The sequence below is a fragment of the Myotis yumanensis genome, unplaced genomic scaffold, assembly GCF_028538775.1.
Source record: "Myotis yumanensis isolate MYYU_CA2020_CCGP unplaced genomic scaffold, mMyoYum1.0.hap1 SCAF_5, whole genome shotgun sequence".
Classification (NCBI taxonomy): domain Eukaryota; kingdom Metazoa; phylum Chordata; class Mammalia; order Chiroptera; family Vespertilionidae; genus Myotis; species Myotis yumanensis.
Window position 1 is genome coordinate 87,794,957 of NW_027223756.1, and position 22,826 is coordinate 87,817,782.

Below are 22,826 nucleotides of genomic sequence, written 5' to 3' on the forward strand. Positions count from 1 at the left end.
AATTACAGCCTGAACAGTGCCAAAACATGGTCAGCATTCAATTTATATTCCTGAAATACATGAAAAATGTCTCATTAAAACTGTAGAATACATGATACCTTAAGGAAAAATGATGATTGATACGAAAGCTTCATATCACAGGTGACACAGGGGCTTTCCCAAAAGGGTTCCAGATTCACACACAATATATTAAAATTAATTCTTTCTCTACAAATATAAATGCTAGCATTTCAAATATGTAATACAAGTTTTTGTGAATTAGTCATATTATTTCCCTCTTTCCTAGTAGCCACCTCCACCATATGCAACCAGGGAATGGTACACAAATTTCAGAATTTACTCTCCTGGGATTTTCAGAGGACCCAGAACTGCAGCCCCTCATATTTGGGCTTTTCCTCTCCATGTACCTGATCACTGTGTTGGGAAACCTGCTCATCATTCTGGCCGTCAGCTCAGACTCCCACCTCCACACACCCATGTACTTCTTCCTCTCCAACCTGTCCTTGGTAGACATCTGTTTCACCTCCACCACCGTCCCAAAGATGCTCATGAACATCGAGACACAAAGGAAAGCCATCACCTACGCAGGATGCATCACACAGATTTATTTTCTTATACTCTTTTCAGTGTTGGACATTTTTCTCCTGACAGTGATGGCCTATGACCGGTTTGTGGCCATCTGCCACCCCCTGCACTACATGGTCATCATGAACCCCCAGCTCTGTGGACTGCTGGTTCTGATGTCTTGGATCATGAGTATCCTGAATTCCTTGTTACATTGCTTATTGGCGTTGAGGCTGTCCTTCTGTGCAAACTTGGAAATCCCCCACTTCATCTGTGAACTCAATCAGATGATCCAACTTGCCTGTTCTGACACTTTTCTTAATAACATGGTCATGTATTTTGCAGCTGTCCTGCTGGGAGTTGGTCCTTTTATCGGGATCCTTTACTCATATTCTAAGATAGTGTCCTGCATACGTGGAATGTCATCAGCTCAGGGGAAGTACAAAGCATTTTCTACCTGTGCATCTCACCTCTCGGTTGTCTCCTTATTTTATTGTACAACGCTAGGCGTGTACCTCAGCTCTGCTGCTATCCAGAGCTCACATTCAAGTGAAACTGCCTCAGTGATGTACACTGTGGTCACACCCATGCTGAACCCCTTCATCTACAGTCTCAGGAACAAGGACATCAAACAGGCTCTGAAGACATTCTTAGTGAAGGAAACTACAAACAGGCCAGTTATCCTAAGACTGAAGACGTACCCCTGATGGCAGAGTTCAAAGTCACAGAGTCAGACACAGAAGCATGGAACAGACTGTCGAATCTCAGAGGGAGGCTGGGGTGGATGAGTAGGTGGGAAAAGATCAACCAAAGAACTCATATGCATAACCCCTGGACACAGACAGTAAGGTGGTAAAGGCCTGAGGCAGGGGGCAGGGGCAGGCTAGAAGGGATCAGTGGGGGAAAGAAGGGGACATATCTAATACTTACAACAATAAAGATTTTAAAAAAATGCAGTTTCTGAGTCCCACTTCTGAAGGGCCCAGTAATCTGCATGTACAATGATTTAAAATGATGTATAAACAGGTTGAAAATGAGCACATCTAGATAGTGGATGTCATTGCACAGATTATTAAGTTATTATTAGTTTAAAAAGAGGGTGAGGATCTGTATTAAAGGAAAGCTATGATTTAATGCATTTTGACCTAATTACCCGCATATGTCTTCTTTAACTGATATTTTTCACATGAAAATAATTTAAGTTTAAAAGCAATGCTCAAATCCATTTATGATTATAGATATAACTTTGCAAATAAGAGAATTTGAGCTATTCACTCTTGTTACAAATTGCATGAAAGATAGGAATAAAGTGTGTTTTTGGATTCAGAAAAAAAGGCTCAGAATCAGATTCTGTGATTATCTTCAGACTGTGGAAGTAGAGCCTTCTCTTTTTATTCATTTCCTAGAATTTCCTTTTCTTTTTTTTGAAATTTCTTTATTGATTAAGGTATTACATATGTGTCTTCATCCCCTCATTACCTCCTAGAATTTCCATTTATTTTACCTTAACTTCTGTATTCCATTTCAGTAACTCACTTTATTAAACTTTCTTCTTTCTCTTATATTCCACAGTTTTTCCCTTTGTTGTTTTCTTACCTTCCCAAATTTATTTCCAACATGGCAATTTACATAATGAGAAAACATGTATTTTTTAGAATAATTTTTTGCAAGTGACAAATATTGTACCAAATGTTTTTTTTTTTTTTTTTTTTTTACTAAAAGAATCAACCAGAGGTCCAAGATGGCTGCTGTTGGGACAGCAGGCTGCAAGAGAGTGTGTGAGTGAGAGATCGAAAAGAGATTGCAAGGACATGCGGCGAGTGTCTGTATTTGTGAGTGAGGGACAGCTGTATTCTATAGGACTGTTGGGGACTTGTGGACCAGGCTCCACTGGAGGGCAGCCTCTACTACTGCTGAAATATCTCCTGGAGTAACCGGCCCTGCCACAGATACTGCTCCATCTTAAAAGGGAGAGCGACTCTGATTAGAAGCCCAGACTTAGCTTCAACCAGGGAGACCTCAGATACCTCCCAGGACCCTACAACCACATCGCCTCAGCTGCGAACCAACGAACACGCAGACTCCAGTCTCCCCAACTATGGGCTCCTAAAATGTTTTCCAGGGGGAGACAAAGTGGTGGCGAATATGTGGATGGGCCCTGCTCCTTCTCACAGAGCAGAGAGAAGAAACAGCTGAATTGAATAACATACACCTGGAATTGGCGAATGAAAAACAGTTGGCGAGGAAATCCATGGATGTAAAGGTCATTGATCGATTGCTTAGAGCAGTGGTCGGCAAACTTCGGCTTGGCAAACCGCAACTCTCGAGCCACATGCATCTCTTTGGCCCCTTGAGTGTGGCTCTTCCACAAAATACTGGCTCTTCCACAAAATACTGACTTCTGCCATAGGCCATGAAGTTTAATTGCACTGTACGTGCGTGCCTGCATGTGGTATTTTTTGGAAGAGCCACACTCGCGAGCCATGGTTTGCTGACCACTGGCCTAGAGAGAGTCAATGCAGGAGAGAAAGAGCTACATAACCAGACACCCTGAGAGGAGCAATCATGGGGAGACAAAGAAACAGTCTGCATACAAAAGAAAAGGAGAAATCACCGGAAAAGAAAGAAAATGAAATTGAGGCAAGCAATATGTTAGAGAAAGAATTCAGAGCAATGGTCATAAGGATGCTGAAAAGGATGGAAGACAAATTCAACAGTGTGTGTAAGAACCAAGAGGAAATGAAGAAGAACCAAGAAGAAATAAAGAATGACATCGCTGCAATAAAGACCACAATAGAAAACATCAAGTGTAGACTAGAAGAAGTGGAGGACCGCATCAGTGAGCTAGAAGACAAAGTAGGAAAAAATACCCAAGCAGAGCAGCGTCTAAAAAACAAGAGGAGAGCCTAAGGGAACTTTGGGACAACATGAAACAAAATAACATCCGCATAGGGGTGCCAGAAGGAGAGGAAATTGAGCAAGGAATAGAAAGCCTGTTTGAAGAAATAATGACAGAAAACTTCCCCGATTTTGGAAGAAAAAAACTCACACAAGTCCAAGAAGCTTACAGAGTCCCAAACAAGATGAACCCCAAAAGACCGATGCCAAGGCACATTATAATTAAATTGGCAAACACCAACGACAAAGTGAGAATCTTAAAAGCTGCCAGAGAGAGACAGAAAGTTACCTACAAGGATCTCCCATCAGACTATCAACTGATTTCTCAACAGAAACACATCAGGCCAGAAGGGAATGGAATGAAATATACAAAGTCATGGAAAGCAAGGGCCTGAATCCAAGAATACTGTACCCAGCAAGGCTATCAATCAAAGTTGAGGGTGAAATCAGGAGTTTCACAGACAAAAAAGGACTAAGGGAGTTTATTACCACCAAACAAGCAATGCAAGAAATGCTAAAGGGTCTGCTGTAAAAAGAAGAAATAGGAAGGGAAGAAGGAACACCAGCATAAAGAATAAAAATGGGAGAAAGATGGCGACAAGCAGGAAGGTAGGGAGGAAGAATGTCTGAGAGAGTGAGGGAGCGATAGAGGAGTGTGTGGATGTGATGTGATGTGATGTGTGTGTGTGTGTGTGTGTGTGTGTGTGTGAGCTAGGGACAGTTAGATCCTGCAGGTCTTCCAGGGGGCTGCCATACCAGGCAGTCTTAGATAGTGAAACCCCGCTGCCACCGCAAACACTCTGGGGAGGACAACGCCAGCACAAAAAGCACACCATCTTGAAAAACAGAATTGCTTGAGACTAGGATCCTAGCCTCGCCACCTAGTCTGGTCTCAGACACAGACTGGGACCCTACAGCCACATGGGACAAAGACCTGCAAGCACAGCTGCAGACCCACGGATACCAAGACTCCAGGCATCCCAGCAGAGGATTTCTGTGAGTAACAGAGGCCATCACCCTTCCCACCAGCCTGCTGTGGCAGTATAGGAACTGCTAGACCCGCTCCGTGCAAGCAGACCTCCTGCTTACATAGGGCAGGTGTGCTACCTGAATTTGAGCCTGGGTGCATGGACACAGGGAGTCTACTTCCCACAGTGCGCACCTGTGTGACCAGACCCCATGCCCACACAGGGAGGCTGCGCTACCTGAATTTGAGCCTGGGCACACGGACATAGGCAATCTGCTTCCTGCTGCACGCACCCGCACAATCAGACCCCACACCCACACAGCGAGTCTGTGCCACCTGACTTTGATTCTAGGCAAGCGCACACGGAGGTTGGTTTCCCATAACACAGGAGTAGACCTCCTGCTGACACAAGGCGACTGTACAACCTGGTCCCCCAAGCAGACTGGGGACCCCGACTCTTCATGCAAGAGGCAGCACTGAGCACCAGTGACTTGACTCTTTTTCTCATTGCCCATGCACGGGATTCCTGATTCCCAGTGCAAGCACACTAAGAGCCAGTGACTCCAATTCTCAGCGCATGCACACACAGGGACCCTGCTTCTAGGTGCAAGGCCTCACCAAGCGACAGAGACTCTGATACTCAAATCTTGGCATGGACACAAGGGGACACTGATTCCTGGTGAGCTAGGGGATTCTGATTTTCAACCCACAACAGTAGGGTCTCTTTTTCAGCATGGCACAAGGGGGTCACTGATTCTAGGTGCACGCATGAGGTCGCACTGAGCATTGGTGACTCTGGTTCTGGGCGAGCATGGCTCCCACAGACCCACAGCAGCCACACATCTTGGAGTCAGAGCTCTTCACTGACACTTAGATCGTGCAAAGTTTCCACTGCACATGGCCCAAGCACCCACAACTCGGCAATTGGACCTCCTGGTGATAGTTAGAATAGGGTGACAACGAAACAATCCCCAGAGGAAAGAAAATGGGGAATCGCCAAGAAAGGAAATAAGTGAAATGGAGGCATACAACATGACAGAAAAAGAATTCAGAGTCATACAGTTCATAAACCAGATGGACGAGAAAATCAGCAACCTATGCAAAAATAAGGAAGAAATAAAAAATGATATAGCTACAATAAAAAACACCATGGACAGTTTCAACAGTAGACTAGAAGAAACAGGACAGAATTAGTGAGTTAGAAGATAAGGTAGAGAAATAAGCACAATCTGAACAGCAACTGGAGAAAAAAAATTAAAAAGCAGGAGGAGAGCCTAAGGGAGCTTTGAGACAACACAAAACAAAGTAACATACATATAATAGTAGTGCCAGAAGGACAAGAAAAACAGCAAAAAGTAGAAAATCTATTTGAAGAAATAATGACAGAAAACTTCCCTGATATGGGGAAGAAAAAGGTTACACAAGTATAGAGAGTCACAAGCAAGATGAATCCCAAAAGACCCACACCAAGACACAGCACAATTACAATGACAAAGAGAATCTTAAAGGCTGAAAGAGAGAGAGAGAGATTTACCTACAAAGCATCCTCCATCAGATTATCAAATGATTTCTCACCAGAAACACATCAAGCTAGAAGGGAATGGAATGAAGTATACCAAGTGATGCAAAGCAAAGGACTGGATCCAAGAAAACTCTATCCAGCAAGACTATCAATCAAAATTGAATGGGAAATCAGGAGCTTTACAGACAAAAAAAGGCTAAGGGAGTTTATCGCTACCAAGCCAGCAATGCAAGAAATGTTAAAGGGAATGCTGTAAAAAGAATAAATAGAAAGGGAGGAAGGAACACAGGCATAAAGTACAGAAATGGCTACAAACAAGTACCTATCAATAATAACATTAAACGTAAATGCATTAAATGCTCAAATCAAAACACATTCAGTGGCTGAATGGATAAGAAAACATGACCCATATATATGCTGTGTACAGGAGACCCAACTCAGAACAAGGGACTCACACAGACTGAAAGTGAAGGGATGGAAAAACATCTATCAGGCAAATGGAAATGAAAAATAAAGCTGGAGTAGCAATACTTATATCTGACAAAATAGACCTCAAAGTGAAGACCTTAATAAGAGAATAGGAAGGCCACTTCATAATTCTAAAGGGATCAATACAACAAGAGGATATAACTCTGGTAAACATTTATGCTCCCAATGCAGGAGCACCCAAATACATAAAAAAAAAAACTTCTGGAAGATATCAGGGAAGAGAGTGACAGCAACACAATCATAGTAGGAGACTTTAATAGCCCATTAACATCACTGGATAAATCCTCTAGATAAAAAAATTAGCAAAGAAAACTCAATCCTAAACAACTCACTAGATCAGATGAACTTAATCGACATCTTCAGAACATTCCACCCCAAAACTACAGAATATGCATTCATTCTTCTCAAGTGCACATGGGACATTTTCAAAGATATACAACATATTGGGACACAAGCAAAATCTCTCCAAATTCAAGAGGAATGAAATCATATGAAACATCTTCTCAGATCACAATGGCATAAAATTAGAAATCAACTACAGTAAAAACAATCACAAAAATTTAAACATTTGGAGGCTGAATAGCATACTATTAAACAATGAGTAGGTTACCACAGAGATCAAAGAAGAAATAAAAAACATCCTGGAAACAAATGACAATGAAAACACAACAATCCAAAATTTTGGGATACAATGAAAGCAATCCTGAGAGGGAAGTTCATAGCATTACAGGCCTACCTCAAAAAACAAGAAAAACTGATAATAAACCATCTAACTTTGCAACTTGAAGAACTAGAAAGAGAGCAACAAGAAAAGCTCAGTGTTCGCAGAAGGAAGGAAATAATAAAGATCAGAACGGAAATAAAAGACATAGAGACCAAAAAACACAAACCAAAACCAAAACAAACAAACAAACAAAAACAATACAAAAGATCAATGAAACCAAGGGCTGGTTCTTTGAAAGCATAAACAAGATTGATGAACCTCTAGCCAGACTCACCAAGAAGCAAAGAGAGAGGACCCAAATAAACAAAATCAGAAATAAAAGAGGTGAAATAACAACAGATCCCACAGAAATACGAAGAATCATAAAAAAATACAATGAGCAACTCTACTTCAAAAAACTGGTCAACCTAGAAGAAATGGACATATTCCTAGAAAAATACAACCTTCCAAAACTCAACCAGGAGGAATGAAAAAATCTGAATAGGCTGATAACTATGGAAGAAATTGAAGCAGTAATCATAAAACTTCCCACAATCAAAAGCCCTGGACCAGATGGCTTCATAGGGGAGTTTTATCAAACATTCAAAGATGAAATAAAACCTGTCTCCCTCAGACTATTTCAAAAAATTCAAGAGGAAGGAGCACTTTCAAGCTTTCTACGAAGCCAGCATTACCCTAATTTCCAAACCAGATAAAGACAATACAAAGAGAGAGAATAACAGGCCAATGACCCTTATGAACATAGACACCAAAATTCTCAACAAAATTTTAGCAAATCGGATCCAGCATTATATTAGAAAGATCATATATCATGACCAAGTGGGTTTTATTCTGGGGATGCAATGATGGTACAATATCTGCAAATCAATAAATGTGATACACCACATAAACAAATTGAGAGATATAAACCATATAATCATATCCATTGATGCAGAAAAAGCATTTGACAAAATCCAACACCCTTTCTTGATAAAAACTCTCAGCAAGGTGGGAATAGAAGGATCATATCTCAACATAATAAAAGCCATATAACAAACCCACAGCCAAAATCATACTCAATGGGCAAAAACTAAAACCATTTTCCCTAAGAACAGGAACAAGACAGGGATGCTCACTCTCACCACTCCTGTTCGACATAGTACTGGAAGTACTAGCCATTGCGATCAGACAAGAAGAAGAAATAAAAGAGATCCAAATTGCAAAAGAAGAAGTAAAACTGTGCTAATTCGCAGATGACAGGATACTATACATAGATAATCCCAAAGACTCCATCAAAAAACTACTAGACTTAATAAATGAATCGGGCAATGTAGCAGGATACAAAATTAACACCTAGAAGTCTATGGCTTTTCTATACACCAATAATGAACTCACAGAAAGAGAAATTAAAAAAGCAATCCCATTTACCATTGCACCAAAAAAATTAAGATACCTAGGAATAAATTTAACCAAAAAGATAAAGGACCTGTACTCAGAAAATTTTAGGACACTGAAAAAAGAGATAGAGGAAGACGTGAACAAATGGAAGAATATACCATGTTCATGGATTGGTAGAATCAACATCACTAAAATGTCCATACTACCCAAAGCAATCTGTAAATTCAACTCAATCCCCATTAAAATAACAATGGCATACTTCAAAGACCTAGAACAAATTCTCCAAAAATTCATCTGGAATAAAAAAAAGTCCCTGAATAGTTGCAGCAATCTTGACAAAGAACAATGTTGGAGGGATCACAATACCAGATATCAAGCTATACTACAAAGCCATTGTTTTCAAAACTGCCTGGTATTGGCACAAGAACAGACATATAGACCAGTGGAACAGAACGGAGAACCCAGAAGTCAGCACAAGCCAGTATGCTCAATTAATATTTGACAAAGGAGGCAAGAGCATACAATGGAGTCAAGACAGTCTCTTCAATAAATGATGTTGGGAAAACTAGACAGATACTTGCAAAAAAATGAAACTAGACCACCAACTTACACCATACACAAAAATAAACTCAAAATGGACAAAGGACTTAAACATAAGACAGGAAACCATAAAAATCTTAGAGGAATCCACAGACAGCAAAATATCAGACATAGGTCATAGCAATATCTTTACTTATATAACTCCTAGGGCAATGAAAATTAAAAAGAAAATAATCAAACGGGACTACATCAAAATAAAAAGCTTCTGCACAGCACAAGAAACCATCAACAAAACAACGAGAAAGCCCACTGCATGGGAGAACATATTTGCCAATGTTATATTCAATGAGAGTTTAATCTCCAAAATTTACAGTGAACTCATACAACTTAACAAAAGGAAGATAAAGAATCCAATTAAAAAAATGGGCAAAGGCCATAACCGTTTGGCTCAGTGGATAGAGCGTCGGCCTGAGGACTGAAAGGTCCCAGGTTCGATTCTGGTCAAGGGCATGTACCTTGGTTGCAGGCACATCCCGAGTGGGGGGTGTGCAGGAGGCAGCTGATCGATGCTTCTCTCTCATCGATGTTTCTAACTCTCTATCTCTCTCCCTTCCTCTCTGTAAAAAATCAATAAAATACATTTAAAAAAAATGGGCAAAGGACCTAAATAGACACTTTTTGAAAGAGGACATTCAGAAGGCCAAGAGACATATGAAAACATGCTCAAAGTCACTAATTATCTGAGAGATGCAAATCAAAACAATAATGAAGTACCACCTCACACCTGTCAGAATGGCTATCATCAGCAAATCAACAAATGACAGGTGCTGGAGAGGATGCGGAGAAAATGGAACACTCGTGCACTGCTGGTGGGAATGCAGACTGGTGCAGCCACTGTGGAATTTCCTCAAAAAATTAAAAATGGAACTCCCATTTGACCCAGTGATCCCACTTCTAGGAATATATCCCAAGAAACCAGAAACACCAATCAGAAAGGATATATGCACCCCTATGTTCATAGCAGCACAATTTACAAAAGCTAAGATTTGGAAACAGCCTAAATGCCCATCAGCAGATGAATGAATTAGAAAACTGTGGTACAGCTACACAATGGAATACTATGCTTCTGTAAAAAGGAAGGAATTCTTACCATTTGCAGCAGCATGGATGGATCTGGAAAGCATTATGCTAAGTGAAATAAGCCAGTCAGAGAAAGATAAATATCACATGGTCTCACTCATTTATGGATAATAAAGATCATTACCAACTGTTGAACAAAAATAGAGGCAAAGGGGCATTGAACAGACTGTCAAACTACAGTGGTAAGGTAGGGGAGGGTTGGGGGGGGCGTAGGAGATCAACCTAAGTACTTGTATGCATATAAGCACAACCAACAGACGCAAGACACTGGGGGCGAGGGGACCAGGGCAAGTGCTGGAGGGTAGGGGATGTCGGGGGGAGGTCAGTGGGCGGGGGGAGAAAGAGACATATGTACTACTATTTGTAATACCTTAAACAATAAAATAAAAAGAAAATATTAAGACAAAAAAAGAATAATCTTACTCAGATTTCCCAACCTCACCCTGTTTTTTGTTTTTATCATGACATTGACTTTTATTTTTTATTTCTTTTTCTTTTTAAAAAAATATTTTATTGATTTTTTACAGAGAGAAAGGGAGAGGGATGGAGAGTTAGAAACATTGATGAGAGAGAAACATCGATCAGCTGCCTCCTGCAAATTCCCTACTGGGTATGTGCCTGCAACCAAGGTACATGCCCTTGACCGGAATCGAACCTGGGACCCTTGAGTCCGTAGGCCGACACTCTATCCACTGAGCCAAACCTATCAGGGAAGCTTTTGGTTTTTACTACCCATTTCTTACCTATTCTCATGCCAGGCAAACCCAGAATATGGGTTTTGAAGAAATTCTGGATTGATCAAAGGAAAAAGATGTGACCACTAGATGGCAGTAGCACACACTAGCTATATTGGGCAACACTGACAGGTTTGCATATGGGGGGGTGGTCTCTCAGAGCAGGACACTTTCAAGAAGTTATGGCATGAGGATCACTACTCAGAAGGGAAGAAAAGTAAGAGAACCCCCAGAAGCGGAGGGGATGGGGGGGGGGTGTAGATTATGTGTCTAGGGAATGTCACTCAGCAGCCCAATGGAGAGTCTCTGGTTTAGATAGCCCTGAAGGACAGTAGTGGGTTTAGCATTTTGTAGCCACAAGAATTATTTTTTTCCTTTTAATATAGTATATATTTTATTAGTTTGTACTAATGCATTATCGTATTACAAAGGCAATTTAGTACAAGAATCTTTCTTTTGATATTTGAATAATCTGAAATGACATACAACTGTACATAAAAAAAATCCTTATTTGGATAACAAAACAAGCTAAACAACAAAAATTTTTCCTTTCTTCAGGCAAACATTGAAGTGGACCTAATTTGGTTTTCTTTTAAAAAACCTCCAAAGACAAAAGCTGCTGAATAACTAATTAAAACGAATAAAAAAATCTGTTTCCTAAACTGCTGGTCTCCCGCACCATTTTATGTTGTTTCGGTGCAGGTTCTTCTTTGTCTGATTCTTCTGTAGCTCATTTTACTGGCCCGGATGCACCATTTTCATCACGTTCATCATCACTATCAAATCTAGTTTTCTTACCCTGGAACTGTACGTTTCCTTTAGCAGACTCAGTCTGGGCAGCTTGATTTCCCTTTCCTTCTCCTTTAAATCTGTGAACTTTTGACTTCCATTTGCTTGGGGATTCTTGTTGGTCTTCTATGAGTTTTTTCAATGTTTCTTTTTCCAAGTCTCCATCTAGTACTTCTATGTCACTTCTTTGTTCTTTACTTGTAGGTTACCATTATTTATATCTTTGGTTTTATCCAGTGCCTCCTTAGCTTTTTCTTTAAACAGAATTATTCCCTCTTTTGCTTCTCTGACAAAGTCTATCCATTTTATTTCACTGTGATTTGGGAAAAGGATCTGCAAATCTCTCCAGGTCTGATCATCTAGGTCCCCCCTCCCTCCAAATTTCAACAAGCAGCCAATCTTATCTTCTAGAGGTTTCATTTCAGCATTTTCTGCTAATTTTTGTTTTTCTTCTTGCTCTTTTTTAAGCTAGTAATTTAGCTTCCACTTTATTTTGCTTTCTTTCTTCAAAGTATTTTTTTGCAAAATAATCTTTCTTGAAAATATTAGTAGATCTATGTCTTTGTAATTTTGTCCAGGGGTCTCCATAAACTTTTTAGCAGATTCAATGCTATCAAACACAGCAAATGTTGATCCCTTAAATGCTCTGTGCAATTTTCTTCTCATTTGAATATTTAGTACTTGACCTTCATCTTCTAACCATTCTTTTACATCATCAAGGGTTGCATCAGTAGGGAAGCCTTAATATAAACAGATCTGTTTTCATTTTAATACTCATCAGATGCCCTAACTGGTTTGGCTCAGTGGATAAAGCGTGGGCCTGTGGACTGAAGGGTCCCAGGTTCGATTCCCGTCAAGGGCATGTACCTTGGTTGCGGGCACAGTGTGTGCAGGAGGCAGCTGATCGATGTTTCTCTCTCATCGATGTTTCTAACTCTCTATCCCTCTCCCCTCCTCTCTGTAAAAAATCAATAAAATATATTAAAAAAAATACTCATCAGTCACTTCAGGGAGGGGTTTGTTTGAAGATATGAATTTGGTTTTGTCTTCACTTATTTTCATGAGTTCTGCCTTTCATTTACTCAGTGTTTCTACTATTACATTAAAGTCTGTTGTTAGATGGTTTAACCTATGGAATTTTAAAATTATTCCAAAGATACACAGCCTTCATCTACTTTGATTTATTCCTTTAAAAATTTGTCCGGTGGTAAATTGAAGTCACCAAAATAATAGTCAATTTGATGACAGATTTTGCCCTCCAGAGCAGCCATTTTTTATCACCATTTTAAGTCAGTGTAGTTATCTTTAAGGTCCCGATCCCGCAGAGCCGGGTCAAAGGACTACTAAGAGTAAGGTTTATCGTTTCTACAGCTATCAGATGTTAGGTTCAAAGTTACAGGTTATGCAAAGCGGGCAGGCTCGAAATGGCTAATATACACTTGTTTGGGCTTTTTTGTGAAACAATAGGACACATAAAATTGAGTTTAGTCCTGCAGGCTTTTGTGCTAATGGATCCCAGCCTGCTGTAAATCAATAAATAACATAGGGGCTAACATACAGGCACCATCTTTTGCTCATTTGTGTAAAACCCTGATACCACCATCTTTTGGTTTCTGTCTGTGGTCATAATTGGAAACCATCCTATAGAATAAAAGCCTAATATGCAAATCAGAATGACCGGCAGAACAACTGGTTGCTAGGATGTGCACTCACCACCAGGTGCAGACACTCAATGCAGGAGCTGCCCCAGCCCGCAGGCCAAGGCAGGTGCCAGCGGGGGTTCCCCTGATTGCCCCACTGGTGGCCCCACAAATTGGCCCTCATCGCTGGCCAGGCCTAGGGATCCTGCCCGTGAACCAATATTGTGCAGCAGGCCTCTATTATAAAATAAAACATACCACCTCCTTCACTTCCCACCCCCACTCCATGTCCAGTCTCCGATGAACAGAAAATGATACCTATAAAGAGCCCAAGGCATGAACACTTTTTCTCTGGTATCTCCAAGATGATGGGGCTCCCTGAGCAGCAGGGGTTGTGTGCCAGTGACCCTTTGCCCCAATGGTCCAATCTGACTCAAGGCATGGCCTCTCCCTTCCTCCTTCACTGCAGCTGCTGGCCCTGGCCTGGTGCCCTTCACCCTCAACTTTACCATCAGCAATCCGTGTCATGCAGAGGACATGCAGCCATTCTCTGGGAAGCTTAGCTACCCAGACTAAGTTGCACAATACCTGGTGAGAGTTTTTACTGCTCACTATTTTTCCCGTCTTCCACTCCACCTTTTCGAGTCTCCTTTCTACACTTTTGGAGTGTGTAGAGGGCTGGGGAGGCAGACAGTTCCATGTTCAAAACTTGGAACCGCCACAGACAAGCGATTTGACTGTGATGTAGTGATCTGGCCTTTTGGCTTTATTTTCTCACCTGTAATAACTATGACGATAAAAGCACTTGACTTAACGGGTCATTTTGAGAGTTAAATGTTGCATGAGATGATTAGTCAACTGTTTTAAAAACAATATTGTGTTTTAGAAAATGAATAATGACCTTAACTGCCATAGTATAAGTTTGATTTGATAGACATTTATACAGCATTTCATCCAAAAACTGCAGCTTACATATTTTTCTCAAGTGTACATGGAATATTTCCCAGAATAGGTTGCATACTAGACCACGCATCAAACCTCAATAAGTTCAAGAAGACTGAGATTATATCAAGCATCTTTCCTTACCACAAAGGCATGTCATTGTCTGACATGGGAGCTCTTGGTGTATGGTCACTATTGACATTTTAGGTCCCATAGTTTTGTGGTGGATGGCTGTCCTCTGCATTGTAGGATAATGAGCAGCATACTGTCCCATACCCTCTAGATCAACGGTTCTCAACCTGTGGGTCGTGACCCCTTTGGGGGTCGAAGACCCTTTCACAGGGGTCGCCTAATAACATCGGAAAACACATATATAATTACATATTGTTTTTGTGATTAATCACTATGTTTTAATTATGTTCAATTTGTAACAGTGAAATTGGGGGTCACCACAACATGAAGAACTGTATTAAAGGGTTGTGGCATTAGGAAGGTTGAGAACCACTGCTCTAGATGCTTGTAGTACCCTAACCCCCCAAAATATATATGACAGGTAAAGAAAAGAGAGAGGGAGCTAGAGACAGAGAGGGAGAGAGGAAGGAATGAAAACAGCAGGAAAGAAAAAGGAAAAGGACTCAAAGTAAATAAGAGGGAAGTGACATAATTTGTAAGTGAAACTTGACACGGCATTGCATCTGGATGTATCCAGACTGATGTCAAATAGTTACCCACATTCCTCTAGGACTGGTTTTTTTTTTTTTTTTTTGGCTTCAAGCTCTTTCCAGCATTCCAACTGGGACAGCCACTGTCCCTTGGATTACTGACCCCCAGGCCCTTCTCTGGATCTTTCTATATCCTCTTGAGTCTCACATCCCCCATGCAAATATTGTTAGGGACGAAATGACATCATTTTGGCTATTTTCTGTTGTTCAGAAGCTGGTTGTTAACCACTTAGTGGTGACACAAAGATGTGCATACAAGGAGGCGGGGCCCACTGGGAGCCATTGTGGAAGCTATGTAGGGTTACAAGAGGCACAAGGTCTGATTCTAACTACAACAGGAGCCCATAGAAGGATATATGGTATGAATGACAACCCTTTAAAGGTGAGAACCTTAAAATGTGCCCAAGGAAGGTGTGACTTTTACCAGGTCACATGGCTGAAAACCAGGCCTGTTTTAAGTGGTATTCCAGGCTCCATCCAGTTCCTTTTTGTAATTCTGCCATCTCTGAATTTTTGCATCCGACGCCTGTGACACCAGCCCACAGGTGTTGTACACAGGGTTTGTGTCATATACACCTGACATTAGCTTTGGAAAATAGTTTCTGGCATTATCTTCCCTGTGCAGGTTGGGATACTGGGGAAGCCCTGAGAGGCAGATGGCTGTTTTAGGACATAGAACTGATCAGAAAAAAAGCGGTCTGAACTCAGCTCTGTCTCCTCAAAGCTGGGGCCCTGGTTACATTCCCGGGGAGCAGTGGGAAGGGCTGCTTTGGATATCTGTGTATAGTTATGGCAATGACATGGGCAAGAGCAGCAAGCAAGCCCTTTAGGTGGGTCTAATTAAAGGAAGAGGCCCCGGTAACAGAACCTCAAAGAAGTGACCTCACTTTCTTAGTAACTGAACACAACAGAAGGTATAACTTTGGTAACCAGGCACCTGCATTCTAGGGACAGCCCCTAGCTTGGCCATCGTTCTGTATTTTTTCTCCCCTTTGATCGATGAGGGCATTTCCTTTTAGGTTTTCCATTCTGTCCCCAGGATTTCTCTCAAGACAAACATCCCCTTTTCACTTGGTTTAATCCCAATTTCAGCTCTTCATGTGTCCTATCCCTATGCTGTGAAGATAAAGTTTAATTTAATAAGAATTCTCTCACCCATTGATTCTGCTCACAGTCTCAGCATGGCCTATAGTCAGTGCACTCAGGGCATCTAATCTGGATTCTCAAGCATCTTCTCAGACCACAAAGGCATAATTTTAGAGATAAACTACAATAAAAACAACTCAAAATACTCAAACACTTGGAAGCTGAATAGCATGTTATTAAATATTGATTGGGTTACCAATGAGATCAAAGAAGAAATTAAAAACATCCTGGAATCTAATGACAATGAAAACACAACAATCCAAAACCTTTGGGACACACTGAAAGCAGTCCTGAGAGGGAAGTTTATAGCTCTACAGGCCTACCTCAACAAACAAGAAAAAATGGTAGTAAATCATCTAAATCTACAGCTCAAAGAATTAGAAAGAGAGCAACAAGAAAATCCCAGAGTGAGCAGAAGGAAGGAGATAATAAAGATTAGAGCAGAAATAAATGACATTGAGACCAAAAAAACAATACAGAAAATCAATGAAACCAAGAGCTGGTTCTTTGAAAGGATAAACAAGATTGACAAACCTCTAGCCAGGCTCACCAAGAAGCAAAGAGAGAGGACTCAAATAAACAAAATCAGAAATGATAGAGGTGAAATAACAACAGACCCCACAGAAATACAAATGATTGTTAAAAAATACTATGAACAACTTTACTCCAACAAACTAGACAACCTGGAGGAAATGGACATATTTCTAGAAAAATACAACATTCCAAAACTTAATCAGGAAGAATCTAAAAATCTCAACAGGCCAATAACTATGGAAGAAATTGAAGCAGTCATCAAAAAGCTTCCAGCAAACAAAAGCCCAGGACCAGACGGCTTCACAGGGGAGTTTTACCAAACATTCAAGGAAGAACTAAAACCTACCCTCCTCAGACTACTACAAAAAATCCAAGAGGAAGGAACACTTCCAAGCTCATCCTATGAAGCCAGCATCACCCTAATACCAAAACCAGGTAAAGACAACACAATGAAAGAGAATTACAGGTCAATATCCCTCATGAACATAGATGCCAAAATCCTCAACAAAATCTTAGCAAATCGGATCCAGCAGTACATCAGAAAGATCATACACCATGACCAAGTAGGATTTATCCCAGGGATGCAAGGATGTTACAATATCCGCAAATCAATAAACGTGATACATCACATAAACAAAGTGAAGGAAAAAAACCACATGGTCATATCAATTGATGCAGAAAAAGCGTTTGACAAAATTCAACACTCATTTTTGATAAAAACTCTCAGCAAGGTGGGAATAGAAGGATCATACCTCAACATAATAAAAGCCATATATGACAAACCCACAGCCAACATCATACTCAATGGACATAAACTAACACCATTTCCCCTAAGAACAGGAACAAGACAGGGATGCCCACTTTCACCACTCCTGTTCAACATAGTACTGGAAGTATTAGCCATTGCAATTAGAGAAGAAGAAGAAATAAAAGGCATCCAAATTGGAAAAGAAGAAGTAAAACTGTCCTTATTTGCAGATGACATGATATTATACTTAAAATCTGGATTCTCACCTCTTTGCCAGCCTCCTCATTTTCTCTGGCCCCTTCCTGTCCTGGCCCCAGGTGTCTCAGGACCCTTCCTTAGGAATCTCATTTATTATCATCGTCCCCATCTACCCTCCTCATGCCTGAGAAGGACGGAACAGCCACTGGAGTGGACGCTGTCTGCACCCACCACCTTGAAACCATGGTTACCGAGTTGGACAGGGAATGGCTGTTCTGGGAGCTGAGCCACCCACCCTTGTCCCGGACAGTCTCTACTTCAATGGTGAGATGCTGCTTTTTTCTTTTTTTCATCTTAGCTGGTCCCATATGCTCCTTCTTTATTCCTCCCTTTTCCTCATTCTATCCCCTCCTCACCCTATCTTTCTCTATCTGTGCGGGTGGTTCTCAACCTTGGCTGCACATTAGAATCACCTGGGAATCTTTTTAAAATCCTAATTTCTGGACCTCATCCTCTGGAAATTCTGTTTCTTTGTTACTAATGTTGTGGCCCCACCCCATAACAAAGAAACATAATTTCCGGAGGATGAGGCCCAGAAATCAGGATTTTAAAAAGATTCCCAGGTGATTCTAATGTGCAGCCAAGGTTGAGAACCACTGCTCTAATCATTAGAATGAGTTGTCTCTTCATTAAAGATCTCTTTCCTCCCTTCCTCACAATCTCTCCTTATCCTTATAGGTTACACCCATATGGCCTCACTCACCACCCCCAACAGTGACTATTTCAAACTCCTGTGTACGTGTTATCCCCACCCTTTACTTAAAAATAGGAACCTGCCTCCCTACCCATCCCCCCCCCCCAATCTGGATGGGAAGGAGTTTAGAGGACATGCATAGAAATGTGCACTAAATTGTGGGGGACAGGGTTCACTCCTCCTCTTTTCCCACATGCAACCAACGATGATGCCCTGACTCCAGGGTAAACGGTGCATAGAGAGATGCATATATTTTTATAACTAGAGCCACCACTACTGCCACCACTCCCCTACAGGGATAGCACACTTTAGATTTAATTTCTGTTTCTTTTCTCAGCTTCTGTGACCTCCACATCCTACCCAGTGTCTTTTCTGGCTCCATTGTCCCCCCCACCAGGCTCACAGGCAAGGAGGGTTCTTACTGGCACCCAAATGGTCTCTACAGAATCACTCATAGTAGATTGCTTCTCTCATCGCTCACTCACCTTCCTTGGGGGAAACCCCCCATTTCTGTGGATATTAGGGACCATCTAGCTGCTTAGGGTCCATCCATTAGAAATATGTTCATGATTTTTTGATGGTCAGAAAAATTAAGAAATTAAATAGGCTTAGAGGGGAAATGAAAATATGTATATGCATGAATATTGAAATTCACAAAAATCTTAGTAGTAGAAATTACTAGAGAGTCTAATTTTTATGTTATTTTTTATCCTCAATTGAGTTTGTTTTCTAATTTCTTTTTGGATTGAGCATAACAAACTTATAATCATGAAAACATATATTCCTTTGGGGTCAATTATCCTGTTCAACCTAAATAAAGAGGTAAATGTCTGTAAAGAAATAAATGTCTGTTGTTTACACCAACCAACATGGCACCATTTTTTGGCAGCACAAGCAAGCTAATAACATGTCATTAAAACACACTTTAGATGTTTCTCACTGACTGCTGACACGTCAAATGAATTAAAACACACTTTAGATGTTTCTCACTGACTGTTGACACGTCAAATGCTGCCGAGGTCCAAGGGCATTGAAAGGTTGCATCACGGTGGCAAATGGACTCTCATATGGGACATCGTGAAAATAAATGAGGCCCCAGTTTCTGACCTGGATGGTCCTTTTCTGTGAGGTAACAGGTTGCATACAAACCTATAGACTAGCTTAATTTCATTCTTCCTTTCTATATATAAGCCATCCTATTAGGTATGATAACAAGTAAGGCTTGGAGTAGGTCTGGATGACAGTGGAGCTGACTGCTATATAGGATACCTGGAATAGGTAGTTCAAACAACAGGAAAATGCCAGATGCTCATGGTCTATTGTGGAGCCAAACAACATACCATTTTTTTCTATTATATCCACAAATATCTGAGGACTGATTTTCTATCCTTTCATGTAGCTGGTGGTGGGGGGAATGGAGATCCAGATTCTTTTGGAAGTGGGACACTCTAGTGGCAAAGCCTGGGAGGCCCACAAAAGAGTTTCCAGATTGGAGTCTGGGATCTGGGCTTGTCCTGGTCATCTTAACATCCTGGTGTACAGATAGATGCCTCTGTACTTACTCTCACCTCTGACCGGCTCTGCCCGTTGTGGCCTCGCGCATTGTTTGTCCAAGGATGGAGGAGTTGTACCTGTCCATTTGCTGCTCCATTGTCTCCTGGGTGGAACTCTATAAGGACTCTCTAGTATCTAGGCCAGGTAATATCAGGGGGCTGCCTGGAAACCCCACCCTAAATTCGTCTGATCAGGTACAGAGGGGCATCTGTGTAGACCTTAAGCTATGAAGGAAACAAATTCACACCCCAGTGGCCCCAAATTACACATGGTTGGAAGAGCTTGTTCCCAAGCACTGACTTCTTATTCTGCCAGCCTTGACCTACAGTCTTCCCATAACTAACAAATTGCTCCTGCCCAGGAAGGCCACCCTTTCCTCCTGCCATTTCCCCCATCCCAACACACACACAAGAAGCGGCAAGGGCTGAATGCTGCCCACATAGGATCACAGTTGGAGGCTTACCTCGATTGGCCTGCTTCTGTCGGCCATCAGTTACCTGAGGCTACACATTGCTAAATGACAACTGACATTAGAGGGAAGTGCAGAGTCACTGTCTACAGGGACTGAAACAGCTTGTATTATGGGGTTTTCAAAAGCCACAGCCTAAGAAAGTCCGGAGACCACAGGAGAACATCCCACTCTCTCAACTGTCTCCAGTCAAGTGAGCTAGATAGGGGCCTGTCTCTAGAATGTGGGTGCCTGGTTACCAGAGCTCTAACTTCTGTTTTGTTTTGTCACCAAGGAAGTGAGGTAACTTCTTCAAGTTTCTGTTACCTGGGCCTTTTCTTTGCATCAACTTACCTGAAGTCCACTCAGGGCTGTTAACTGCCCACCCATGACACCTCCATAAATATACACAGATCTCCAACACAGCCCTCCCTGGGAAAGTAACCAATGTTTCAGTTTTCCGAAGAACTAAGTGAGTTCAGACCTCTTCTTTTTCTCATCAGTTTAGTGTCCTGGAAAAGCCATTGTGTCTCTTTGGGCCTCCCCAGTGATCCAACCTGCATAGTAGGGATGATGCCAGAAACTACTATCTAGAGACATCATTAAGTATATATGACTTAATTCTACAATACCTGCAGGCTGGCGTTACATGTGTCTGATGCAAAAACTCAGAGATGGCGAAATTACAAGAAGGGGTGGAATGGAGCTTGAAATGCCACTTACAACAGGCCTGGAGAATGACAGCGGAGGAATGGCGGTGTGAGAGAGCCCCTTGATATTTTTCCTTGAAGTTTCAACAATTTGAGCTGCTCTAATTCAGCAAAGGTTTTCCTGCTCAATGCACAAACACATCCGAGATATCCACTCATTGAAACATCTGAAGGCAAGTCCCAGCGAACTTGGAAGGCTGACATGGAGAAGAACTGAGAGGAGCCATGGACGCAGCCCTGCAGCCTGATGCTCACTTCGGGCTTCAGCTCAGAGAGGAGAAATCAGGTTGCTGCTGGCACTTCAGCAGGGAGGAGCAGAGACTCAGGGAGCATTCCAGCAGGTGAAGGCAGTGCTGCTTATGTTTTCTTCTAGGATTTTTATTTATTTTTTTAACATTTAAGTCTTTTATCTCCTTTGAGTTTATTCTTGTGTCTGGTATAAGTTGGCGGTCATATTTTTTTTTTTGCATGTACCTGTCCAATTTTCCCAACACCCTTCATTGAAGAGGCTGTCTTTACTCCTTTGTATGCTTTTGCCTCCTTTTCAAATATTAATTGACCGTAAAGGTGTGGGTTTATTTCTGGGCTCCCTGTTATGCTCCTTTGATCTGTATGCCTGTTGTTATGACAGTACCAGGCTGTTTTGATTACAGTGGCTTTGTAGTATAGTTTGATATCCTGTATTGTGATCCCTCCAACTTTTTTCTTCATTCTCAAGATTGCTGAAGCTATTTGGGGACTTTTTTGGTTTCATATAAATTTTTGGAATATTTGTTCTAGATTTGTGAAATATGCTATCGGTATTTTAATAGGAATTGTTTTGAATCTATTGATGGCTTTGGGTAGTATGGACATTTTAAAGATTTAATTCTTCCAGTTCTTGAACACATTATATGTTTCCACTTATTTATATCTTCCTCAATTTTTCTTCAATATCCTATAATTTTCTAAGTATAGGTCTTTTACCTCCTTGGTTGAATTTATTCCTAAGTACTTTACTTTTTTGTTGTTGCAATAGTAAATGGGATTGTTTTTATTCTTTTTATTTTTTGTTAAGTATTTGTTTATTGGGGGTTTAAAAATTATTTTATTTTTCAATTACACTTGACATTAAATATTATTTTATATTAGTTTTTAATGTACTGAATAGTGGTTAGACAATAATTTATCAAGTGATCCCCAGATAATTCTAGTACCCACCTGACATCATATATGGTTATTACATTATTACTGACTATAGTCCTTATGCTGTACTTTATATTCCTGTGACTGTTTTGACTACTAATCTGTACTTTAAGAAAAATTTTATCTTTATTGTTGAAAGTATTACATATGTCCCTTTTTTCCACATTGATACCATCCATGCCACCCCTGCCCCCAAGCCTCATTATACTATTGTCTGTGTTGTAGGTTATGCGCATATGTGTATAAGTTCTTTGTTTAATCACTTCCCACCTCCTACCCCTTGCTTCTGACATTCATTTGTCTATTCCATGCTTCTATGTCTCTGGATCTATTTTGCTAATCAGTTTCTTTTCTTCATTAGATTCCACATATGACTGAGATCATGTGATACTTGTCTTTCTCTGACTGGCTTATTTTGCTTAGCATGATACTCTCCATGTCCCTCCATGCTGTCTCAAAGGGAAGAGATTCTTCTTTTCTACAGCTGCATAATATTTCATG

At 41.0% G+C, this 22,826-nt stretch overlaps 1 protein-coding gene and 1 pseudogene across 1 annotated transcript; one reads left to right on the forward strand and one right to left on the reverse strand.

The window, feature by feature from the left end:
* Positions 1-302: 302 nt before the first annotated feature.
* LOC139009886 (olfactory receptor-like protein OLF4) lies at positions 303-1,271 on the forward strand. Its single transcript, XM_070414004.1, has one exon. The coding sequence runs from the start codon at positions 303-305 to the stop codon at positions 1,269-1,271; it is 969 nt and encodes a 322-aa protein (XP_070270105.1).
* A 2,912-nt stretch (positions 1,272-4,183) lies between these two features.
* LOC139011482 (lupus La protein homolog pseudogene) lies at positions 4,184-13,015 on the reverse strand (annotated as a pseudogene).
* Between the last annotated feature and the right edge of the window lie 9,811 nt (positions 13,016-22,826).

Coding starts and splice junctions, on each gene's coding strand:
- LOC139009886 (XM_070414004.1), top strand. CDS start 303: ATGCAACCAGGGAATGGTACACAAATTTCAGAATTTACTCTCCTGGGA.